We start from the raw sequence: 23,347 nt of genomic DNA on the forward strand, positions 1-23,347 counted from the left end.
ATTTTTTATTTAGACAGTTAATTGTCTTCTAAAGCAATTTTTAAAAAGAACAATATTTATATCTACTTTCACTTGTTCCATTTCAGCACTCTGTGTAGTACCAAATTGTAGTGCAGGTAACCTGCTAATGAATTCTCTACGTTTTTGTTTGTTTCAATCTCTTTATGTGTCCTTTAGTTTTAAAAGATCTTTTTGTTTAATTTTTTCAACTTTAAAAATATCATTCCATGGCGTTCTGGCTTGTATAATTTCTGAGAAGCCTGCTATAATTCTCTTTATTTTTCTGTATCGAATGTGTCTTTTTCTTCTGGTTCCCCTGAACACTTTCTATTGATCTTTCATTTTCAACAGTTTGAATATTATATATCTCAGTGTCTATGTGTGTTTAGTATGGGAGCATAGGGGTATTTATCTTACTTAGTGCTGAGATTCTTGAAGCTGTGGTTTGATGTCTTTAATTATTCTTTGAAAAACAACCATGAGATCTTGAAATAGTTTTACTGTCCCATTTCCCTATCTAGCTCCCACGTCTCTCTTTTCCTTCTGGGATTCTACTTTCATGTATTAGATTTGAAATTGCCCCACAACTCTTAGATGCTCAGGGTCCCCCAAAACCACTATCACAGTGTATTTTACTTTTGTGGTTCAGTATGAGGATTTTTAGTGATGTGTCCTCAAATTCACTGATTCTCTCCTCAATTTTGTCAATTCTATGGGTTGGTGAACCCATTAAAGGCATTCTTCATCATATTTTTCATATTTTTCATTACTATCATTTCCATTTTTTATAGTTTCAAACTCTCTGATTTATAGTTTCTATTTGTTAGTATATGTCCACCTTTCTCACATGAGCCTTTAATGAATTAATTATAGTTATTTCAAGTTGCATCCGACAGTCCCAATATCTGAATCATATCTGACTCTGATTTTTTGACTGCTTTATCTTACAACAGTGTACTGTTATTTTTCTTGTTTCTTCTTTGACATGTAAGTTTTGGTTAAAAGCTATACAACTTGTGTAAGAGCAAACTGAGATAAATAGTGCTTATGTCTGAGAATGGGCATGTCTCTTCTGGTAGGCCTTTAGCATGTGGAATTGAATCAATCTAGTCAGGAGCTGAGCTGTTTGGGTTTTATTTCGCTATGGTTAACCTTAGCAACCTACCAGCTTAAAATTTATCTACCATTATCCTGTGCTTAGGGTAGCAGCTGGGTTGTTAGATGCTTTCGTTTTTCAATGTTCTTGTTCCACTCACAGCTTTAGGCTTTCTCATATCTATATCGATATCAATATAGATATAAATATAATCCTCCCTTTCTTTTTTGTTTTAGCAATTTTGATTTATGCACACATTTTGTTGCCTTGACAGCATGGTCAGTACTTACTAGCTATGTGACCTTGGATGAGTTACTTCTTAGTCTTCCCTAATTGTGCTCAGAGGCTTCTCTCCTTGTTCTTGACTCACTCTCATATTTTTGACATTTATTGATGCTTGCTGGTCTTTAATGGGGAGAAGATGGAGACATTCTTTATTGTTCTGGTTTAGGCATTGGCTCTACCATTATAGGTAGGCTGTTTATGCCTGAATATCTAGGATCAGGCTTTCCTCATCCAGCGACTTCTCTCACAGATTTCTGTCCCCCCCGCCACAAAGGGTGGTTTTTATCTATTCCCTTCCCCAAAGAAGGTTTTTTGCCCTAGCATCTTTAGGTTTTGCTTTGTAGAGGAGAAGAATCCAGGCTTGGTGCCTTAACCAAAGTAGAAACTTCCCTTCCCTAGGCTTGTACCTTAGGACTCTCTCTAGTCTTATCTCTAGTCTATCTCATAAATATCAGTGAGTTTGGAGGAGTGAATGAAAACTTCCCTTTTGGGGCTGCTTATGGTGATTTTATAGTCTTTTAGAATCCAAAATTGCTTAAAAAATTATTTATTTCATTAAAATTATTAAAAATATCAACATTTGCCAGGACTTTACCACTGAATCTGCATCCCCTCTGCTGTGTGGATAATGTGAAAGTATAGGGTGACTTCAAGTAGGATACTTCACATGCAATAATAAATCTATCTCTTCATTATGTAATATTCAGGAAAACCTAGAATAGACTTTTCAGAACCCTAGGCATTTTAAAAGTAGATTAAATGTTTTGCTTTCACAAAGCAAAATGTTTTGTTTCACAAAAAAACTTTAGGAATTCAATAAAGATTTAGGCATCAACATTCATTTTCAGAGATTTTAAAGCATTCTGATTCTGACCTAAATCCTCTCAGAGTTAAAAATAAAATACCAAAAAAATAAAACATAATAAAACACAAACACAGAGTGGGTTTATTATGACAATGTTGGTGTTTGTGGTTTTTTTTTTTTAATATTCAAAAGCACAAGGACTTGATTGACTTGCTGAGAGCATTCAACTAATAACAGTCAAAGCCAGAGACAGAACACATGACTCCTGGCTCTAATTTCAGTATTTTCACCACACACGGAGCCACTCACCCATCAACTGTCAATTAATTTAACTGATTCGTAGAGGGAAATCTATTACTATCTCTATTTGTATTCCCCCAAACACAATTCAAGTGTTTCTATTTTTAAAAACTTAGAGCTAGTTCAGAATAAACAAACAAAACAAAAGCAAAATACCCAGGTCCTACAAGGCCAAATTATTTTTCCCTCACAGTTAATGTACATATCACACTGTACATGAGAAATGAATCAACTACTCTTTAAACTGTTTAATAACAATAAAAAAATTAGAAATACCATGATACCATGAAGGCTAAAAAGAAATGAACTAAACTTTTAATGAAAAGGTGGAGGGTGTGTGTCTGTTTAAAAAGGATGCATGTCTGCTTAAAACCTTCTTTCAGTTAATGTACATGTCCCTGTGTGTATGAAAATAACGAGATTACTCTTTAAACTGTTTAACCAATGAATTAGAAATACTGTAAAGGCTAAAAAGAAATGATACAGACATTTTTAAAAGGGGGTCTGAGGGTTTGCCTAAAAAATACTTCTCTATTAAGAAATCAAGTGTTTGGAAGGTTATTGTAAGTGCTCAAATCTGAATTATTCTAAAGTGCTAAAAGAAACTAAGTGATTTTGGCTTGCACCCAAAACATTTTCTCATTTTAATGGGCATCCTGTTATTAAGAAAAATATCATCATACCATGTAATTTTCTGAACATGAAGGGATCATTAGCTGGTAGATACTTAAAATAATTACTGTTTTCTAAAATATACACAATATGATAACCAAAAGACTGTGGCTAGTTTAAGGGTAAGATTTTATGTTTAATATAAGGAAAAATCTACTAAGAGCTAACTCAGATATAAGGTTAACAAAGAATATTCAGTACAACTATGAATGGTTGCTTGTAACGCATTACATATTTGCACTGAATTATTAGCTGCATTTAACTTTGCTCTTAGGACAAAAACAAAATTTTAAAATGAAAAATCCTCCCTTTCTTCTTTTTTGTTTTAGCAATTTTGATTTATGCACACATTTTGTTGCCTTGATAGCATGGTCAGTACTTACTAGCTACGTGACCTTGGATGAGTTACTTCTTAGTCTTCCCATCTGTAAAATGGGGTAACATAGATCTTAAGGAATTTAGAAGATTAGAATAGGGTACATCCGTCCCTTAGTATAATGCCTACCACATAAGATACATTCAGTAAATGGGAACCATCATTAAAGTAAGGTGGCAAACGTGCTTTCAAAAGCAGTGAGAATTAAGAAGATGAGAATATTTGGAAGCTAATAAGCACCTCAATTTCCATTAAATTCAACTGTAAATGACACTTAAGAGTTACAAAGAAAACTTCCTCAACTGACACTGTGACACCCAAGGTGATGCCAAATGTGTCCAAGTATCTCCAGTTATCTCAGAGTGAGAATTTTCTGGCTTGAGAACCTATAATATTTGTGCACCTCTATTGGAGAACAATGTGCATTTTCTGTATAATATCTCCTTTCCTTCACAGGGTAGAAGTGGGAATAAAACACTGAAAAAAATGAAATTCCACTTTTAAAAATAATTTAGCTTCGGGGCGCCTGGGTGGCTTAGTCGGTTAAGCGTCCGACTTTCGCTTAGGTCATGGTCTCGCGGTTCGTGGGTTCGAGCCCCGCATCGGGCTCTGTGCTGACTGCCAGCTCGGAGCCTGGAGCCTGTTTCAGCCTGTGACTCCCTCTCTCTCTGACCCTCCCCTGCTCACGCTGTCTCTCTCTCTCCTAGAAATAAAAAAAAAAAAAATAGTAATAATAATTTAGCTTCTCTTTAGATGAACATTAGAATTATGATTCCTTTTACGTGACCTGTTGATAAAATATGTATTTGATCACAATTAAATTTAACAGTTAGTTCCTGAACGTATATGTCCTTTCAGACGTTAGCAATATCACTTGAGTTTAAAGTGGCACACGGGAAGAGAAAGAATGAGGGACTTCTCTAGGGCTGCCAAATGTTATGAGAAGTTAAATCATAAATGGGTGTGCATTCACATATGAGTATGTGTGTGCAAGTGCATGAGAATATGTACGTATAAGTAAAACTTTAAAAGTTTAAAATGGCAATTATGAATAAATTCAAAATGGATTTCTGTAGATTTTTTAGTAAATCTCAGTACAGTACATTGCACTAAATAAATGTAAGGTCCAAATTTAAAATAGGAAATAAAACCATATTCATGCAAAAGATGCAAACTTTCCTACAGAGTATCCATGTTTAGCTGGCAAAGAAGTCAAAGTGAAAGACGGGCTAGATATCAAAATATACAAATATCGCTATATATTCCATGGAAAACCTACATGATGGCAAATTTAATAATTTTGATCACCTACTAAATCAAGATGCCCACAGATTTCAAGACATTCTTGAAAGATGTTTCCTCTATTAGTTTAACAACTGTGTTTCTTCACTTCAATTTACAATTCTCCACATCAGAAATCTCTATCAATAAAGTGACATATCTGTACATGTTACATTAAATTCAAGCTTACCATTGTTAAGCTGGTCAAACTAACTCCCAGAAATCTTTTCCTTTCTACAACATGAGAATAGGTTCTCATTTATTACAAATGAAAAAATCTTAAATCCTAGCATTACCTCCTCCATTTTGGAAAGCTGTGGTTTTAAATAAAACAAACAGAAAAACCTCACCGTCTTCAAACATAATCTTAATTTTATGTTTATTATTGAAGACATTTTTATGCAGAAGGGTTACATTTAGTCAGATCTAAAAGAATATAGTCATTAATTCAGTCTAAGAATTTTCCTTCAAAATAATAGTTTAATATTGCTATTTCCAAAACACTCAGATTATCAAAAAACAATAAATAAAATTAAAAAGACAATGAAGAAGAAAGAAAAAAAAGAATATCTTGATCCATTTTAGGACAAAGCACTTGTTAACCTAAGAAAGGGGGGGGGAGTATAATCAGGATGATTAGTATTTACATTTCTTACCCTTTCAACAACTAATTTAACCTAACTATACAACATTTTTTTAGTGACATTAAAGAACTGATTACATGCTTGGACATGATGTCAGTGCTTGAAAATACAGGAACAAACAGAACCATTCCAATAACATTTTCCCAAATGTGACTAACTCTAATTTGTACTCCCTCCTTCCAACTCAGCTCCCCCATTCAACTTTACATATACTTTTAAAACATGCCTTTCTCTGGGTAATAATATTCAGAAGGAACAACAACAATAAAATGAGAGAGAGAGAGAGAGAGAGAGAGAGAGAGAGAGAGAGAGGCAAAAGTATAAGGAACTAGGAGTTCCAGAGAATTTCTCAATTTTAAGAATGAAATAAAACGAAGTTGCCCAAGAAAGATTTACCTTATGTCTTACTGGAATGGAACAAAGAAAATGAGGCATGGAAAGTAAATGGAAAAAAAAAATCAGAAAGTGCAATTTCAAATTTCCTAACAAAAGCAGGCTATGCAGCTTAAAAAGCATACTTTGCATCAGAGTTCCATTTATGTTCCCATATGATTCTTCCAAGAATATTAGGAACTTAAGCTGTATATTGTATAAGAAGTTTCTTCCTAATAGGTTTAGCTTTTTTCAAAGACAGGAAAGAAAATAAATCCTTAAAGAAGAGAGATAAATGTAGGCACTTTAATTTACTCTAGTTCTAAGGTAATCAAAACCACTCAAAATGGTACCACAGGGCAAAATGAAGCCATGCCAAGTATACCTATACAATGAATGAAAGTGAAACTTGACACTGTTTTTCTCCACTGACAGTCTGCATTGATTGGGCCACGCCAACTAGATACACACACATGCATGCGTGCGCACACACATACACTTTATCTTTGACTGTCTATACATATATGAACACACAACTGAAATCACAATGTATCCATTGCTTACCTACCAAATAAACTCCCACTTATAGGAAAACATTAACCCAAATAGATTATTACATATTTCATTATAAATAAATTACAATTCAATATCATGATTTAAATTCATTCTACAAACTTTTACTAAAGATCTCTGTATACTATCTTTAGCAATCAAACATATTTCCCTCAATCATACATGGTAAATTTAAAAACAGAATTTGACACTGGCAAGGGTTATTTATGAGATTATCTCTACTGAAGTCAGAGGTCCTTAAATACAAACTAAGAGGTCCTTAAATACAAATCACCTTTGTACATACATCTCCTAGCCCAGTGCCTGGCATTCTAGGTTCTCAATCAGGTTACCTGGTTGATCAAATGAAAGAAAGACATTCTTTTATGTAATATAAAAGAACCTTAAAAATATTCATCCCTTTGATTTAGTAATTCTGCATATACAAAACTATTTTTAAAAAAAAGAACCTAAAAAATTAAAAAAAGAACCTAGAATGAATATTTGGATAAAGATATTCAGTGAAGTTATCGTCTTAACTTGAAAAACTAAAAATAATACAAACATCAAAAGTTAAAAAAAACCCTGGAAAGTAAACTTTGGTTCACGCACCTGACAGTAGATAGCCACATAGAATTTTTTATGAAGTGGTCTTGATGAAACAAGAAAATGCTCATGATAAAATGTAAACAAAAAATTTTACCAAAAAATTCTTTGCTCTTAACTATTTTAAAGATACATTTTTTAAAAAAGAGTGGAAGCAAATATATGTAAATCAAAAAGCACTTTTCGCTACACTTTCCATTTTGGCATGTTTATTTAAAACCATAATAAAACAACAGTGTCATTTCTATTACTTTTCACGGTTATGATCAATTTGAATGGAGTGTTCTGAACAGTATAATAAATGTATTCCTTTGTAAAAAGTTAAATAAACAATAAATCATCAGGAGAGCTCTACTCCTATCTGGACTGGCTACTAGACTAATATGGACAAAAGACAAATGTTAAAAATTGTTTTTCCTTTTTTTTTTAAATTTTTCAGATATTTTGGGAGAGACTGCTTTTTAGATAAGCATTAGTGAAGTAAAAGCAGAGTTTAAAGGTAAATTAAATACCTTTCTGTTTTTTTTTTTTCCTTTTCTTCATATTGGACTTGCAGATTGCTTCCATTACTGTATCACTGATACATATTCACAATTTTAACAACACATAATTTAAGTTCCTCATATCCCACTGTTCTTTTATCTTAAGTGAAAAATGAAAGCAATAATGTTCAGTTACAGGTTAATGAAACTTAAGTGAAGTGGGGCTACTGTCCAAATTTCTGGATTAGCCAAAGTCTGCCTGACCATCATGGTGGGATGATGGGATGGGAAAACCACATGAGTAAGCAGACAACTGGTCTATAGAAGCATATTAAGGAGGCCAATCTTCCAAAAATACTACTGTATTTGGGTGACTCAACTGACTGTTTCTCATTTAGTCTCTAAATCTCTGTATGCACGAAGGCTCCTGCCTGCTCTACTCCCACAGATGTGTTCTGACAGAGTAACAAGATGTCCCTGATGACTGCCATTGCTATGATCCTGTTATTACTGGCTCCTCTTCCTCTAACCACTCTTTTAACACCAACATGCACTGGGAATTTATTGTGGCCCACCACCACACTCCCCCTCTATAGTATTCTCAAGGTTCTAACTACTACCCAAATACAAAGGATTTCAGCTATCTCCCCACAGCTTGAGGCTCCATATCCAACTTCCACACAGATGACCCATGAACTAAACTAAACACACCATCCTTGGTGGCTTCCTGTTGCCTATAAAATCCAGGCCCCCTCCTTGTCTGGCTTCACCTTATTACTTCCTGTTCTGCCTCATCCTCACCTTACTATAGCCTCATCCTCTGCCATACATTTTCACTTCTTTGAATGCTTATAAAATAAAATTACCACCTAAAAATAATTGAAGGTCTATTATATACCAGGGACTATTCCAAGCACTTTATATGATTAACTCAACAATCTTCACAACAATCCCATAAGGTAGATGCTGCTATCTTCATTTTACAATGAGGAAAGTATCTTGCTGAAGCTGCTAAGTAGTGGAGTCAACATACAAACCTACATCCTGTGCTCCTTACCTTTATATATGTAATTTCTTATAAATTCCTACACATGCCAAGCACTGTCCTGGGGATTCAAGGTGAATGGGACAAAGCTCATGGGAATTATAGTCTAAATAAACAGAAGAAACAAACAAGCAAAAACCTTATTATAAGTCATTTAAAAGTGCCAGGAAGAAAATAAACAGAATTTTGTGACAGAAAATTCACAGAGGTGGATGTATATGAGATGGAAAAAAGCCAAGCCTCTGAAAAAAATGACTTTTAAGGAGTAACTTCACAGCTGAGAGGTCTATGCAAACAGGAGGGACATATCCAGAAAGCACCAAAATGTTAGAAAGCACAAAGGTGGTGTTATAGACTGAACTGTGTTCCCCCAAAATTCTAATGTTGAACCCTTAACTGCCAATGTGACTGTATTTGGAGACAGGGTCTTCAAGGAGGTAACTAAGGTTAATAATGGTAAGGTTCTACTTGGCTAGGATGGGTGTCCTTATAAGAAGAAGAGGAGATACAAGGTATTGATCGATTGATCACTCCCTCTCTCCACATGTACACAGAGGAAAGGCCATGTGTGGACACAGTGAGAAAACACCCCTCTACAAGCCAGGAAGAGAGGCTCACCAGAAACCAACCCTGATGACACCATGATATTGACTTCTAGCCTTCATAACTGTGAGAAAATAAATTTCTGTTAAGTCCTCCAGTCTATGATATTTTGTTATAGCAGCCCAAGCAAACAAATATATGCCAGAAAGACTTAGGTGTTTCCCAGGAACTGACAAAAACCAGTGTGTGAGAATACAGAGAGCAATGGAGATAATAATATGTCAAAGACTCTTCAGTCCATAGACGGTAGATGAACCTGAAATGAGATGAGCACAAAAACAGTAGCTGCTGCTAAAGTTTTAAGCTGGCTCATACTGGATTTGAAAATGTATGCTATTAGGTTTTGTTCTCAGTGACTGAGAGTCAGTAAAATAGTGAGTAGAATACACCAATTTTTTTTTTTTTTTTTTTGAGAGAAAGAGGAAGAGAGTGGGAACTGGGGAAGGGAAGAGAGAGAGGAGAGAGAATCCCAAGCAGGCTCTACGCTCAGCACAGAGCCTGATGCAGGACATCCTATGACTGTGAGACCACACCCTGAGCTGAAATCAAGAGCTGGACACCTAATCGACTGAGCCACCCAGGTGCCCCTAGACTATAGCAATTTATATTCCACCCTGGAATGCATAAAACAGCCCCACACAACAAAGAACTGAACCCTTCCCAAAACGTTAATAGAGCCCTATTGAAGAACAATGGCTAATGGGTATGTCCCATTTACCTAGGGGACTACGGGAAAAAGAACTTTTTTTTTTAAGTTCTTACACCACCAAGGATAGTTCTGAAGGAATTCTGGTGAAATAACAAATATGTACTGTGCTCATGTGCAAGGAATAGCGCTGGATATTCTGAGCACGTCCAAGTGAATCAGACACCAATCCTAGGTCTAAGAGCCACAGGAAGGTAGACATAACACCACATTTCATCAAATCTAAGGGACCAGTGGTTATAAGATGTGTCACTTTATACATGACTAATTGGGATACTACAAAGTAAATTGTGACATTAACTGCAAAAATACATCCTGATTTCGGAGCTATTAAAAGGTGAAAAAATATATGTTTAAATAAATGGAAAAGAATATGAAAATAGCTAAATGCAAATAATAGAAGTCATATAAAAGAGTCCATAGAGGGAATGGACTGCTTCATGCAGAAGGTAGTATCTAAGCCAGATCTTGAAGGATGGGGAGAATTGGGAAGAGCAGAGATGAAAAGAAGGAATATTTTTAGAAAAGTCAGCTGCAAGAGGTAAAGCCTAACAAGAGTAAAGTGAGAGATGGCAAGGGAGAAATATTTAACGAGAAAAGTCTGTCGAAAAGTTAGAAAGACAAGGGTTAGGAAAAGCTTGAATACAGCAAGGCTAAAGAGGCTGAAATTTATTGTATATGCTGGGGAATGGTTCTCAGACACTTTTTTCTTTTTTTACCCTGATACACTTTAGGGCTATAATACACATAAAAAATAGGGCTCACTCTAGCAAGGATTCACTATGAGAGATGCAAAATCAGCATAAGCAATTAACTCTGAGAGTAAATTTAGAAAAATCTACTCAGAAAATCCTAATTTCTACCTCTGCCTTACCTTGAAAATCACTGTTTTCTATACACTAAAACACCTCAGAAAAATCTGAGTACCCAAAATAGTTCAAGTTACATTTTGGGAAAGGTAATCCAGGAGACTGTGTAAAAATGAATGAGCATTAGAATAAAGATTAAGGATTGAGAATCTGCATAAGAAGCTGATCTTCCAGGAAGAAGTTAAACAAATTTCTATTAGATTAGTGATAGTCGGGAAAATGTATGATGAAACCTTTGCAAGAAACAGAAAAAATAAAGGAAAGAAAAAGTTTAAAATACAACATAATAAGCTCAAACAAGGACAAATATATTCCAAGATACTGGGGGTCATTCAGGTGATATCAAAAAGATATCCAAGATTAGAAGAAGTGGATTGAGGTCTAGAAAGAGCTGTGAACATCGTCTAAAAAGAGACACTGCGGGGTACCTGGGTGACTCAGTTGGTTAAGCCTCTGACTTCAGCTCAGGTCGTGATCTTGTGGTTTGTGGGTTCAAGCCCCACGGCTCAGTGCTGGCAGCTTGGAGCTGGAGGCTGTTTCAGATTCTGTATCTCCCTTTCCCTCTGTCCCTCCCCTGCTTGCTCAGGCTCTCTCTCGTGCGTACTCTCTCTCTCTCTCAAAACTAAATAAACATTAAAAAAAATTAATGAAGTAAAGTAAGAAGAGTTATTGAAGCCATAATATGAATAAAGCCACCAAAAAGAAGGCAAAATAAGGTAACGCAAAGACAAATTTTTGAAATAAACATGTATTAAAGCATTTAATTGCACTATTACAAATAACTACCTTCATATTTTATAATAATCTCATGTTGATCATCATCATTGCTAATTCTAACACTATAAATGTACAAACTAAAAAGTGAAGCATAGTGAGGATTAAGAACATGCTTAGGATCATACAAAGCAATTATAAAAAGGGAGTGTTTCAGTTAATCTCCAATCTGGTGTTACAGCCACCTAGAGATGGCGTGTGTGTGTGTGTGTGTGTGTGTGTGTATTTGTGCAAACTTGGTCAAAAAGCAATAGTCCACACCTCTGAAAGCAGAACCAAAGAGCAACCAAGAAGATATAATTATAGGAGGAATTAGTGTTCAAATTCCTAGATGGCTTCCTAGATGGCTTTAAACACTCAATTATCCAGTTCAATCTATGAAAAACTGCAGTCACACATTCCATAGTATCAAATTGTTTTCTCCTTAAAAAATTTTTTTTGGAGAGAGTGAAAATATTTAAGATGAATATTTTTAAATCGGGTCTTCTTCAAATGTTTTTTCAAGTACTTTTAATCCATAAAATATGATGTTTGCACATGAAAAAATATGGTTTCAAGCCCCACAGGGATAAGAAAGAAGAAAATCTATAATTCTCTGGTGTTAACATTTAAATGTGCTATAAATTTAACAAACAACTTTAATTGAACTCTAATTCATCTTGGCTGAAACACCTTCTGACAACCTTCCACAAGACCTGGAGCACAAGGCTTAGAGGGAAGGGAAGGAAATGAAAGAGGGAACAAAGACAACAAGAGAGTGGAAAAAGGCAAGAGGGAAGGAAAGGAGAGGTGAGCCCGGTGAAGAACTAGCGACCGGAGTGAAAACGGTAAAAACCATCATATTCCCTGAAACAGATTTACCGAGCACAGAGAATGATGCAGCTTTTGGCCAGAGCTGGGCACGATAAGGAGTCTCGAAAATCATACAGCCTCATCTACTCGTACCACACCTCAGGTTTTTTCCTGCACAAGTCCGAGGACTCTACTAGGGAAAGCAAACAGCCCACAACCAGCAATGTCTAAATGATTAGACAAACTGAGGTGGTCTATTAATAGTTTATCAATATGTGTTCTTGTGCTACTTCACGATGACTTTTACACAGCAGATTCCTCTTTCGGGGGCGGGGAGGGGGGAGAAGTCCAAGTAATTTTCTATAACTACATGCCATACGAGAACACTGTGGTTAAACTTACACATGGCAAGAAAAGTTTTGAAAAATGGGAAATACCTCAGTCTGACCTTCGTGGGCACTGGTCTCATGAGTGACTCGGATAGCCTGTAAAGAGAACACAGGGAATTAACAGGAAAAAGGGACTATATCCAATTTTAAAAAGAAAACAACAAGGCTAAATTTTAACATCTAAAGCTTTGTTAAGAAACAACAAATTGGAAGAAGTTTAGGAACAGCTGAGTGTTATGTATATAAGAATGATTTCTTTTTTTTTTTTATTTTTTTATTTTTATTTATTTCTAGGAGAGAGAGAGAGACAGTGTGAGCAGGGGAGGGTCAGAGAGAGAGGGAGTCACAGACTGAAACAGGCTCCAGGCTCTGAGCTGGCAGTCAGCACAGAGCCCAATGCGGGGCTCGAACCCACAAACCGCGAGATCATGACCTAAGCGAAAGTCGGACGCTCAGCCGACTAAGCCACCCAAGCGCCCCTATAAGACTGATTTCTAAGGAACCAAATGACTTGATGTACTTTCCAATCCACAAATCCCTGAAGACTCAGGAAACTGAATATCTGATTATTTGTAATTTCCAGGTGTTACGTGGGAGTCATTTAAATTATTTGTTAGGACTAACATTTAACACTTTATTCAACTGGGACTAGAATAAAGTAAGCATCTCACAGATAGAGACTGAAAAAGCTGATCTCATCTGTTTCTCCAGGTTACATGCTCCTCTGCAGCTCTGGCTGTAGTTATGCTTAATCATGCAGCTTCAGTCAGCACTTTAAAAATGTGGAGCAAAAAGCATGCATTTATCAGAAGCTAGAGATTTTAGTTTCTGAACGTAAAAAAAAAATGCCCTTACAATACCCACTATTAGCAAACATGAAGAAAATGGGCAAAATTAGTCATTTTCAGGTGAAAAGTACAACCTTTATGAGTTGCAATTTGGCAATAAGTTTCAAGGCCTTAAAAACATGCAAGTTGTTTGATCCAGCAATTTTTCTTCTGGGAGTTTATGTATTTACATATGACTGTACATAAGCATATAATTAAGGATATTTTTAAAGATTTAGCTACAATAATATACCTTGTAGTATTTCTTTAAATAGGGAATAAAGGGGAAAAGTATTAAATTCCCAACAATAATTTATTGGTGAAATAAATATTTGTACAATGGAAAGCTATGCAGCCATTAAATGATGATATCAAATATATACTTACTGGTATGGAATACATTTGTGATAAGTTAAGTGAAAAAAGCAAGTTATAAAACAGTATTACAGTGTGATCAAGTTTTTGTTTTAAAAGCTTGTGTATATACATATATACTCCCTATAAAAAATATTAATAATGGTGGCTACCTCTTATTGTAGGATTACTGGTGACTTTTATGTTTCTTAATTTACTTCTGTGTAAAATAAAGATGTTTTATGAGATCTTTAGGTTTTTTAAAGAAAAATTTAAGACAGTCAAAGTAGATAAGAATGCTAAAACAACATAATTAAAATCAATGAATCTGTTGGGCATAAACTCTGTATAGGGCATTTTTCTAGCCAAATAATCTGTACACGGTACTGCTCCTAATTCCAAAGAATTTAAAATCTACCTAGTAGTGTTACTAAGAGGTAAAAGACCTTCAAAAGAAAAATAGAGTTCAAAACCAGTAAAATTTAAACACCATTGTAAAACAATTCTATGAAATGGTACAAGCAGATTACATGGCCTGTTGTCTTCACACATGCAAAAATGTTACTAAGCTGATAGAATAAATAGCTAATACAGGATCTGACATCTAGCCTTAAGCCTTTGTTTTTTCCATTGGTCTTCACCCTTGTTCCAAATTCCCAGTGAAAGACACACAGAGTATTGGCAGGCATCCCTTTACTATGGGGAGGGAATGGTAAGGGATAGTAAATCAAACTTTTTTTCTCCCATTCAGGTCTAGCTGTAGAAAAGAAGTGGGAATTTATCAACATTTATGGATATTTCAGGTAATGACACATGAAATACAGAAGATTTTTAACAGACACAATAAAATCTCTAATTGCTCAAAACTACAGTTTCAAGACAAACACCCCAAAAGTATGTACAATCCCACAAGAGATCGAGACAGAAAGAAGGTACCAACGTCATAGTTCTCTAGGTATCTGGCTCGTTCTTCAGGGCTCATTGACACAGACTCCTCCAGGAATTTTTTCAAGGTTGATCCAGATTCTGAGAATAATAAAGAAGATAAAATTGAGGTCTGTTACCTCAAAGATGCTGATATATGAAAATACTAGAAGCATGCTCTTTTTTCAGATAAAAACCCTTTCACTGCTAAGTTGGGACTAGAAGGATGTTGGGATAAATGATAGGCTTTAAGGTGTTGTTAAACCTCTGTTTATCAACACTAGAAAAGAATGGGAAAGATTAATATTTCTTCTAACAGTATATACAGTCCTATTAGGGGGGAAAAAAAGAAGAAAGGAAAATGCTTGATTTGACACTTTAAAAGAGAGAACTATAGCACCACCTACTGCTCAATAAGTGTGTGTGTGTGTGTGTGTGTGTGTGTGTGTGTGTGTACGTACGTACGTACGTACGTGTCGGACAAGCTGTAATAAAAAATTATTTACCAAAGTGCATCTTGTCTTTATTGTTGGCAATAGCATGGATCAGTCCAATTGTTCCACAGGCATTGCTGATTGTTTGCTTCATGAAATATACTGATGATGTAACGTCTTGTCCCTGAGATTTTATTTTTTCCTCCTCCTCCGTTCTGAATACTTCATACTATTAAAAAGAAGTCAATAGTCTACTTGTGAAAACAATACATCAAACAATACATCAAAAAGTACTCAAACATGAAACTAGGAAACTTGTCATACCCATTAATGGGCATTTGGTTAACATAATAGCATATCTTAATGGAATTCTATGTAAGACTTAAAAAAGAATAAAATAGATTTAGATATTCTGACTCAAAAATCTGTCTGTGATTATTGGGTGGTTCTAGGTAGATATATATTAATATGATTCTCACTTATGTTTTTAAAATATCTACTTTATATATGCATTGAAAAATCTGAAAGAGTATACAAAAATTTAACAGAGGCTATCTCTGGGACCATAGATTACTGGAGGATTTTTATTTTATTTTTATAATAAAATACTCCTTTTTTTTACATTTCCATATTGTTAAATCATACTGTATTTAACACACTATATTTATTAGCATATTATATTCTTAACAAACATTCACCATTATCTGTAATACCTGATTTAAAAACAATCTGGGAATAATAAATGTCAGAAGTGTGGGTTCTAAACCTGACTTCCCAAGCCTACATCCTGGATCCATTACTATTTGCTGTGTGATTATCTGACAAGTTACTTAATGTCTCTGTGTCTCATTTTCCCACTTGTTAAAAAAAAGGTTAAAAAATAATAAAGAGGATAAAAAATGAGTGACGAGGAGGAGGGAGAGAGTAGAAAGATGATTTTATTGTTTTGTTCTATAACATTTAGAATCCAAGAGAGTAGGAAATCCACAAACTACAATCTACAGGCCAAATCTGGCCCACTGCCTGTTCTCATAAAGTTTTATTTTTGTAGTGTCTGTGGTTGTTTTCACACTAAAAAGCAAAGTACAATAGTTATACCACAGACCTGTAGGCCTACAAAGTTGAAAATCTTCATTATCTGGCCCTCAAAAAAAAGTTGGCTGATCCTTGCAATTAAGGAAACGAATGACATCTACAGTAAACCCATAATTCAGGAACTGCTTTTAACAACAAATGTATATGTGCTTTAAAAATAATTTTTATAGGAGCGCCTGGGGGGCTCAGGTGGTTAAGCACCTGACTTCGGGTCAGGTTGTGATCTCAGGGCTCATGAGTTTGAGCCCCGTGTCAGGCCTTGTGCTGATAGCTCAGAGCCTGGAGACTGCTTTGGATTCTGTGTCTCCCTCTCTGTCCCTCTCTCGCTCATGTTCTGTTTCTCTCTCTCTCTCTCTCTCAAAAATACGAAAATAAACATTAAAAAATAATAATGAATAATGAATAATGAAAAAATAAAAATGAATAATGAATTTGCTTCTAAATCAAATTTTTAAGTTACATTTTCAGAATAAATTCTGCATCATTAATTCATTCATACAAGTTAAACTGATAAAAACTGTACACTATTCAATGCAGTAAGCTTATGCTGAAATGTTTATATGGTCCTACAGTTTAGTGTGCTTTTGTTTAATAACACTGTTCTTCTTTGCTGGCAAAGAAAAATGAGAGTTTTTCTTTGACTTAACATTTTTCTCAAGACTTAACATTTAAGAAGAAAAATCCTAAAATGAAACAGAGCAAGTCTAGGAGAAAAAGTTATTAACAGCAGACTAAAGTGAAAACACATGGTCAAGAGACAACAACATTAGAGAGAAATAAATTTATAGCCTCTTCACTTGCAACTCATTGGTTAGCAAACACTACAATTAAACACACATTTAAAACACCATAATTGAGTGTATTTAAAGAATAACAAAGTATCCCTAACAGTTATTTTGGTATTAGTACGCTTTAGCCATTTGCAACTACATAATCAGTTTCTAAATCAGAACACAGAAACACTTAGTATCTCCTTAAAAAGCCACTAGATATCCACTGAGTGACTTTATTATGTCCCTTTAAGAACTGAAATGGAAATATACCAAATTGTAAGGGACACCCAAACATGGCAGATGCCATTATATTCTCCACTTTAATATTTTAGAATTGTGTTTTTTTCTAGCAATGGGTCCAATCACCTTTTCAGTACTGGTTATCCACTAAATGAAGAGTCCTTATTGATAAGGACAACATGCTTTTTTAAAAACTGATGACCCACTAAAGGAAGGAGACCGAATCCAATTTATTCTTTAATAAGCAAAAAAAAAAAGTAGGTCATATATCTCAATGTTTTGGGAAATTTCCAACTTGGACCATAAACTCACATTTGTATCACACCAACTAAGAAAGCCTAGGCTTTAAGATTTATTTATTTTTTCTTTTCATTTTATTATTCCGTACAATTGAGTCCTGGGATAGCTATCTATTGGCTTACTTTAGTAATCAAAAAACAAAACCAAACCAAAAAAATGAGAATAACATTGGACTAAAACAGTAAGCTTAAGTGTCCTAATTCCTCCTCAAATTTCAGAATAATTACAACCTCACCATTAAAAGTAGTTTAGTCTAAAAAGGGATAATTACTAAGATATTTCTAACTCTTAATTTCTATATTACTAACAGCAAATATGAAGAAATATTCCTTCTTATTTTAATTAATTTTATCTTATTTATTTAGAGAGAGAGATAGTGTAAGTAGGGGAGGAGCAGAGACAGGAAGAGAGAATCCCAAGTAGGCTTCACACTCAGCCCGATATGGGGCTCACTCCAAGGATCCTGAGACCATGACCTGAGCTAAAACCAAGAGCTGGATGCTCAACCGACTGAGCCACCCAAGTGCCCCTAAGATGCCTTTTAGATTTCCTCGTTTTTTAAAAAAATTTCTTTACATGTGTATTTACTTTTGAGAGAGAGACAGAGCTCGAGCAGAGAAGGGGTAGAGGTAGACAGAGACACAGAATCCAAAGCAGGCTCCAGCCTCTGAGCTGTCAGCAGAGCCTGATGTGGGGCTCGAACTCAGGAACCGTGAAATCATGACCTGAGCCGAAGCTGAGGCTCAACCCACTGAGCCACCCAGGCACCCCTAGATCTCCTCATTTTATGCAAGAAGGGATTCATGTATTCTTAAAGAAGAGCATGTTTTTAATTCAACATTGAAAGAGAATATTACATTTATCAGAAACTTCATCTTAATTAACAATTACCTTTTCTGTAATAGGGAAGAGAAGTAACACTGCACACACTGGTCTTGGTACCATGCTGAGAAGTTCAGGATCCATTCCATATACATCAACAAACTGCCAGTTAGGATGCAGACCTAATTGTTTGAGGAACTGGTAAAAGTTGAAAACAAACAAACATTTCAACGTTAACAGGGAAATAACATGTATTATTGCATATCTAATAAATAAAAGGGAATGCAAGGTATACTTATTACTGATGTTCAGTAAGAAAAGTAAAGCAGGTTTTCTATGAATAGAGTAGGAAAAGAAAGCAATTTATTTTTATCAATTAACAAACACTGAAAGTTTATATTAAGGAAAATTCCTTTTTATAAAATCCATTACTTTGGGATTGAACATAATAAGCCAGGACTTCGCCAAACACATACAATTTAGCTTGGTTGATATGTTAAACTCATTTTCAGTACATGACTTTAAAGAAGATGTATTTAAGTTCTCTCAAATAAACAGTTATATTAGATGATCAACACTTTATCCTACTTACCAAAAATGATGCCTGAGGTTTAAAGATAAACAGATATCACAAATTATATCAATGAGCAAAAAGTACATAAAGCCAAAAGAGTCCAAGTGATTATATGAACACCAGAAAATGCTTGCTATAAGAAGTAAACTCCTGGCTTCCTAACCTCCAGTACACAAGGAAACCCACTCAACTTTACTGTCTCATACCTGGCAAAATGACTGTAACAAAAGATTAGTATTTTTTTAAACTCTGTAGATTTCACAGGAAAATAAAATGTCAGACCCTAATCTACTGCAGACAGAAAAAGAAAAAGTAATGTGAATAATGTCAATTTCCCAATAAAGTCTTAATAAATGTTTGTGCTGAATGAAGCTGATGATTTACAAAAGTATACCATCACAAAGTAAGGTTTAGGTGACAGAAGAAAAAAAAAAAGGAGGAGAGGGAAAAAATCATATAAAAATGTATTATTATTCCTTACTTCAAGAATATATTATAATTTATCTGAAATTTGAAACTAAGGTGCCTTGAGTATTTCTCCCTGAAGAATGATCATGTGTATTTGAACCTTCAGTTGAGATCTCGCAAAACCAATAGAAAGCATGCCATGTCCATGAACAGTGCCATTCATCTCACACAGTCATGTTCTGTAAGAAAAGTCTTTCCTAATTAAAGGGCTGCTTTCCATATTTCTCTACTTCTCAGCCTGGCAAAGAAAGTCTAATGATAATGTGGTTGGTCAAAATAATGTCCTACATAGGTTTAATAAGAGATATGTTGAATTAAAAAACTTCTCTTGGCAGAATGTGCTCAATACCTATTAGGTTCTTTAAGTAACATGCTTTCCAAAAGTCTGGGGTCACAGAAATCAATGGACTCTTCTATATCATACCTACTCTTCAACTGATTCCTACCCACGATTCCACACTTTAATATGAAGTTCACTGAAGTACTCTAAACTACTTCTCTATTCTCCACTTTCTCTAAAATCTTTAGTCTATGCCCTTCTCAATATTCAATTTGATCTGGAAACCAAAAAGAATTAAAATAGACCACAAAGTCAAGGGAAGGAACTGTGTCTTAATCATCTTTTTAATCCCATCACCTAACACTATACCTGACTAAACCAAAGACACTCAAGTTTTATTTGTTGAACTGAAGATTATATCCCTAATTTTAACAGATAATCTTACCATCTGTATGTTTATGAGTGTCCATTAAGCTATATGTATCATGAATATCTAAAATATATTCATTTTGGGGGCACCTGGGTGGCTCAGTCAGTTGAATGTCTGATTTCTTCCCAGGTCATGATCTTACGGTTCATGAGTTCAGGCCCCACATCGTGTTTGCTGCTTTCAGCTCCAGCGCTCTTCAGATTCTCAGATTCTCTGCCCCCTCTCTCTGCCCCTGCCCTGCTAGTGTACTCTCTCTCTCAAAATAGAAATATTTTTAAAAAATTTTTATATATATTCATTTTTATTTGTATCATGTTACACAGGGAGGAAAGACATATTTGGCTCCTAATTGAAAACCAGGCATTCATTTAATCAATACAGAACACTGCCTGCCCACTCTACAGCCATAACCACCATGAACGTGCCCTGATCTCCTCTGAACTTGGAAGCTAAGCAGGGTCGGGCCTAGTCAGTACTTGGATGGGAGAATACTATCTGCCTGGGATAGAAAGCTCTAAAGGGAAAAATTTCATAAATCCTGATAAGAGGATTAAAATTCATTTGTTAATTTTATATACCCCAAAGTCATATTGTCATAAAAGTATATAACAAGATGGTACACATAACAGAGGAATTTCACATCTGTGCTGCCGACTGCAAGTAACGGTGAAACATTTTAGTGACAATCTTACTCCATGTCAGCCAAAGCTATTAAGGATGAAAAGTACTAAGATCCAAGGCAGCCACTGGAGAGAGACTGATTAGTAACAAACTGAGGAATGAATGACTACATTAACATAAAAATGGCTAAATGTGAACTGGAATCACACTTAAATTTTTACTCATATTGCTAATCTCAAACGAGATTGATATAAAAAGTTCAATATCTATCAAGTACCTGTGATGTATCCTCTGACTCCATATTGCTGTAAGACTCACACAGGAAGTCGTCATATGAATAAAAAGAACAAAAGCAGCTATTAATGGTAACTACCTCTGGGAAGTGAAGAAAGGGTGGGGAAGAGGGTCTTCAACTTTTACCTCTCACTTTTTTTTTTAAGCCATGGGCTGTCCTACTTTGATAATTAAATAAACACATCTGTATTTAAAATTATCCTATGTAAATAGAGAAAGATTGGAAGGAAATTCTCTAAAATATTGACTGCTTAAAAATAAATAAATAAATAAATAAATATTGACTGCAGTTAGGTTGAGTGATGTGAACTCAACTTTTTATATTCCAGTTTTAAAAAAATGTGTTATTTTTACAACTGTTATATGTAGTCTGTAAGTTATAAAAATCTATATAGAATTGATACACATATGTGTTTTAGTTAAATTTACAAAACTGGGAGAAAACTCAAAGTAACTATCTTAAAACTACTCCAAAAAAACTTCTCTAGATTACAGAGTATTCTATATATGCATTTCCGAAGCCATCTCTACACAATTAGAAGCATGCAGTTTGCATCCAGCGGAATAAAAGGACTTACGACCAATACCTATCTTCTGGCTTATCTAAACACTGGGTAATAAAATAACAAAATTCTGACTAAGTAGCCCACTACATTGTCACAATGCCACTACAATTTTGGCCAATCAAGAAAAATGAGTAATCTAGGATATGTGCGCATAAAAGATCTTAGGCAACACTGAAAAATTTTTTTTAGTCTACGGTCCAATAATAAACTTTTCCACCAAATAAACACCATTGAAAATTACTTGGAAATATTTTTAAGAAGTATCATGTATTGGGGGCACCTGGGTTCAGTCAGTTAAGCGTCCGACTTCGGCTCAGGTCAGGATCTCATGGTTCGTGGGTTCAAGCCCCATGTCCGGCTCTGTGCTGACAGCTAGCTCAGAGCCTGGAGCCTGCTTCAGATTCTGTCTCCCTCTTTCTCTGACCCTCCCCTGCTCACGTTGTCTCTCTCTCTCTCTCTCAGCTAGAAAAAAATAAAAAAAAAAAAAGAAATTAAAAAAAAAAACATTAAAAAAAAAGAAGTATCATGTATCAGAAAACATGCTAGAAACTTTAATATACTTCACCTTTACTGCAACGGGCAAGGTAGCTTTTATTAGATCGCTTTACCAATGAGAAAACGGAGATGGGAGATGACATGATTTTTCAAGCTCACGCTGCCAGGACCCACATGAAAAACTCCAGGCTGCTCTCATCCCTATTTACTTTTCTTTCACTGTCCGAATATCTTCTTTTGCACCTTGTTCTCTAACGTTAGCCACAATGAACACACGGTCTATAACCACCTCTTTCCTCTAGCTCTTTGTACACCAAAGAGACTTCTCTATCTGAAAAACTGTTACCCTCTGCCCCTAACTTGTAATGAATTCCTCCTCCTTCTGTAGGTGACAAATAACAAAAACTCTGATTTTATAAACTTAAGAAAACAGAAACATAACATTCACTGTTCTTTCAAATCTGTTTTAAGCCACTTTCTCTGGTCTTTAATGGCCTGCTCAGGGCAGCAACAGACTCTACCTTATTAGTAATTTGCTAATGATTTAGATCGTAACAGAAAGTATACTTATGTAGTACTTGATATTACTACCAATAAATATATAGTAGTAATAATTGCTAGAAGTAGGAGAATGACTTGTAGTTAAATGAGAAAAATCTGTTCTATCACCTAACTGATTTTATTCCAGGTAAGTCCTACCTGTAACATGATAAAATATCCTTAGAAAGGATTGGCAGCATACTAATCAACAAGAAAATTCACTGCTTAACACATCTATTGGGATACATGGTTACTAGTTAATGTCTAACAGTTAAAAATGATCTCCATGTAGTAGATATGTGTCGACCATTTTCCTACAAACTAGGCATCATTAGAACATAAAACATTAGAACATAAAGCTAAGAGTATAATAATAACATATGCAACTACCCACTGTAACAAGTAAAATACCTAAGATTCTATTAAATTGAGGAAATAGTGTGGGGATGGATATTGTTCAGGTTGATCTGCAGCTACATGTATTAATTCTCCAAATTCTAAGCCAGTTATCAAATTTCTATTCATTTTCTAGTCTCACTTTTGTCACTAATACATAGAGAATAAAAAACCACCACAAAAATTTTGGTTAAAACCAACATCTTTTTAAGTATTTGGTCATTCTCCCTTAAAATCACATTACTTCTTTCATAAATTTAAAACA

The 23,347-nt window shown here is 34.9% G+C and overlaps 1 protein-coding gene across 1 annotated transcript in view; it reads right to left on the reverse strand.

Annotated features, from left to right (window-relative positions):
• Positions 1 to 23,347, reverse strand: part of UCHL3 (ubiquitin C-terminal hydrolase L3) — a 42,144-nt gene that overhangs the window by 15,161 nt on the left and 3,636 nt on the right. The window contains exons 3-6 of the mRNA XM_039222188.1: positions 18,488 to 18,616; positions 15,261 to 15,417; positions 14,771 to 14,856; positions 12,698 to 12,745 (exon numbers count right to left, since the gene is read on the reverse strand). Of these exons, the coding sequence (XP_039078119.1) occupies positions 12,698 to 12,745; positions 14,771 to 14,856; positions 15,261 to 15,417; positions 18,488 to 18,616 (420 nt within the window). The remainder of the gene's footprint in view (positions 1 to 12,697; positions 12,746 to 14,770; positions 14,857 to 15,260; positions 15,418 to 18,487; positions 18,617 to 23,347) is intronic.

Source organism: Hyaena hyaena, unplaced genomic scaffold (assembly GCF_003009895.1).
Source record: "Hyaena hyaena isolate Hyena2069 unplaced genomic scaffold, ASM300989v1 scaffold_1073, whole genome shotgun sequence".
NCBI lineage: Eukaryota > Metazoa > Chordata > Mammalia > Carnivora > Hyaenidae > Hyaena > Hyaena hyaena.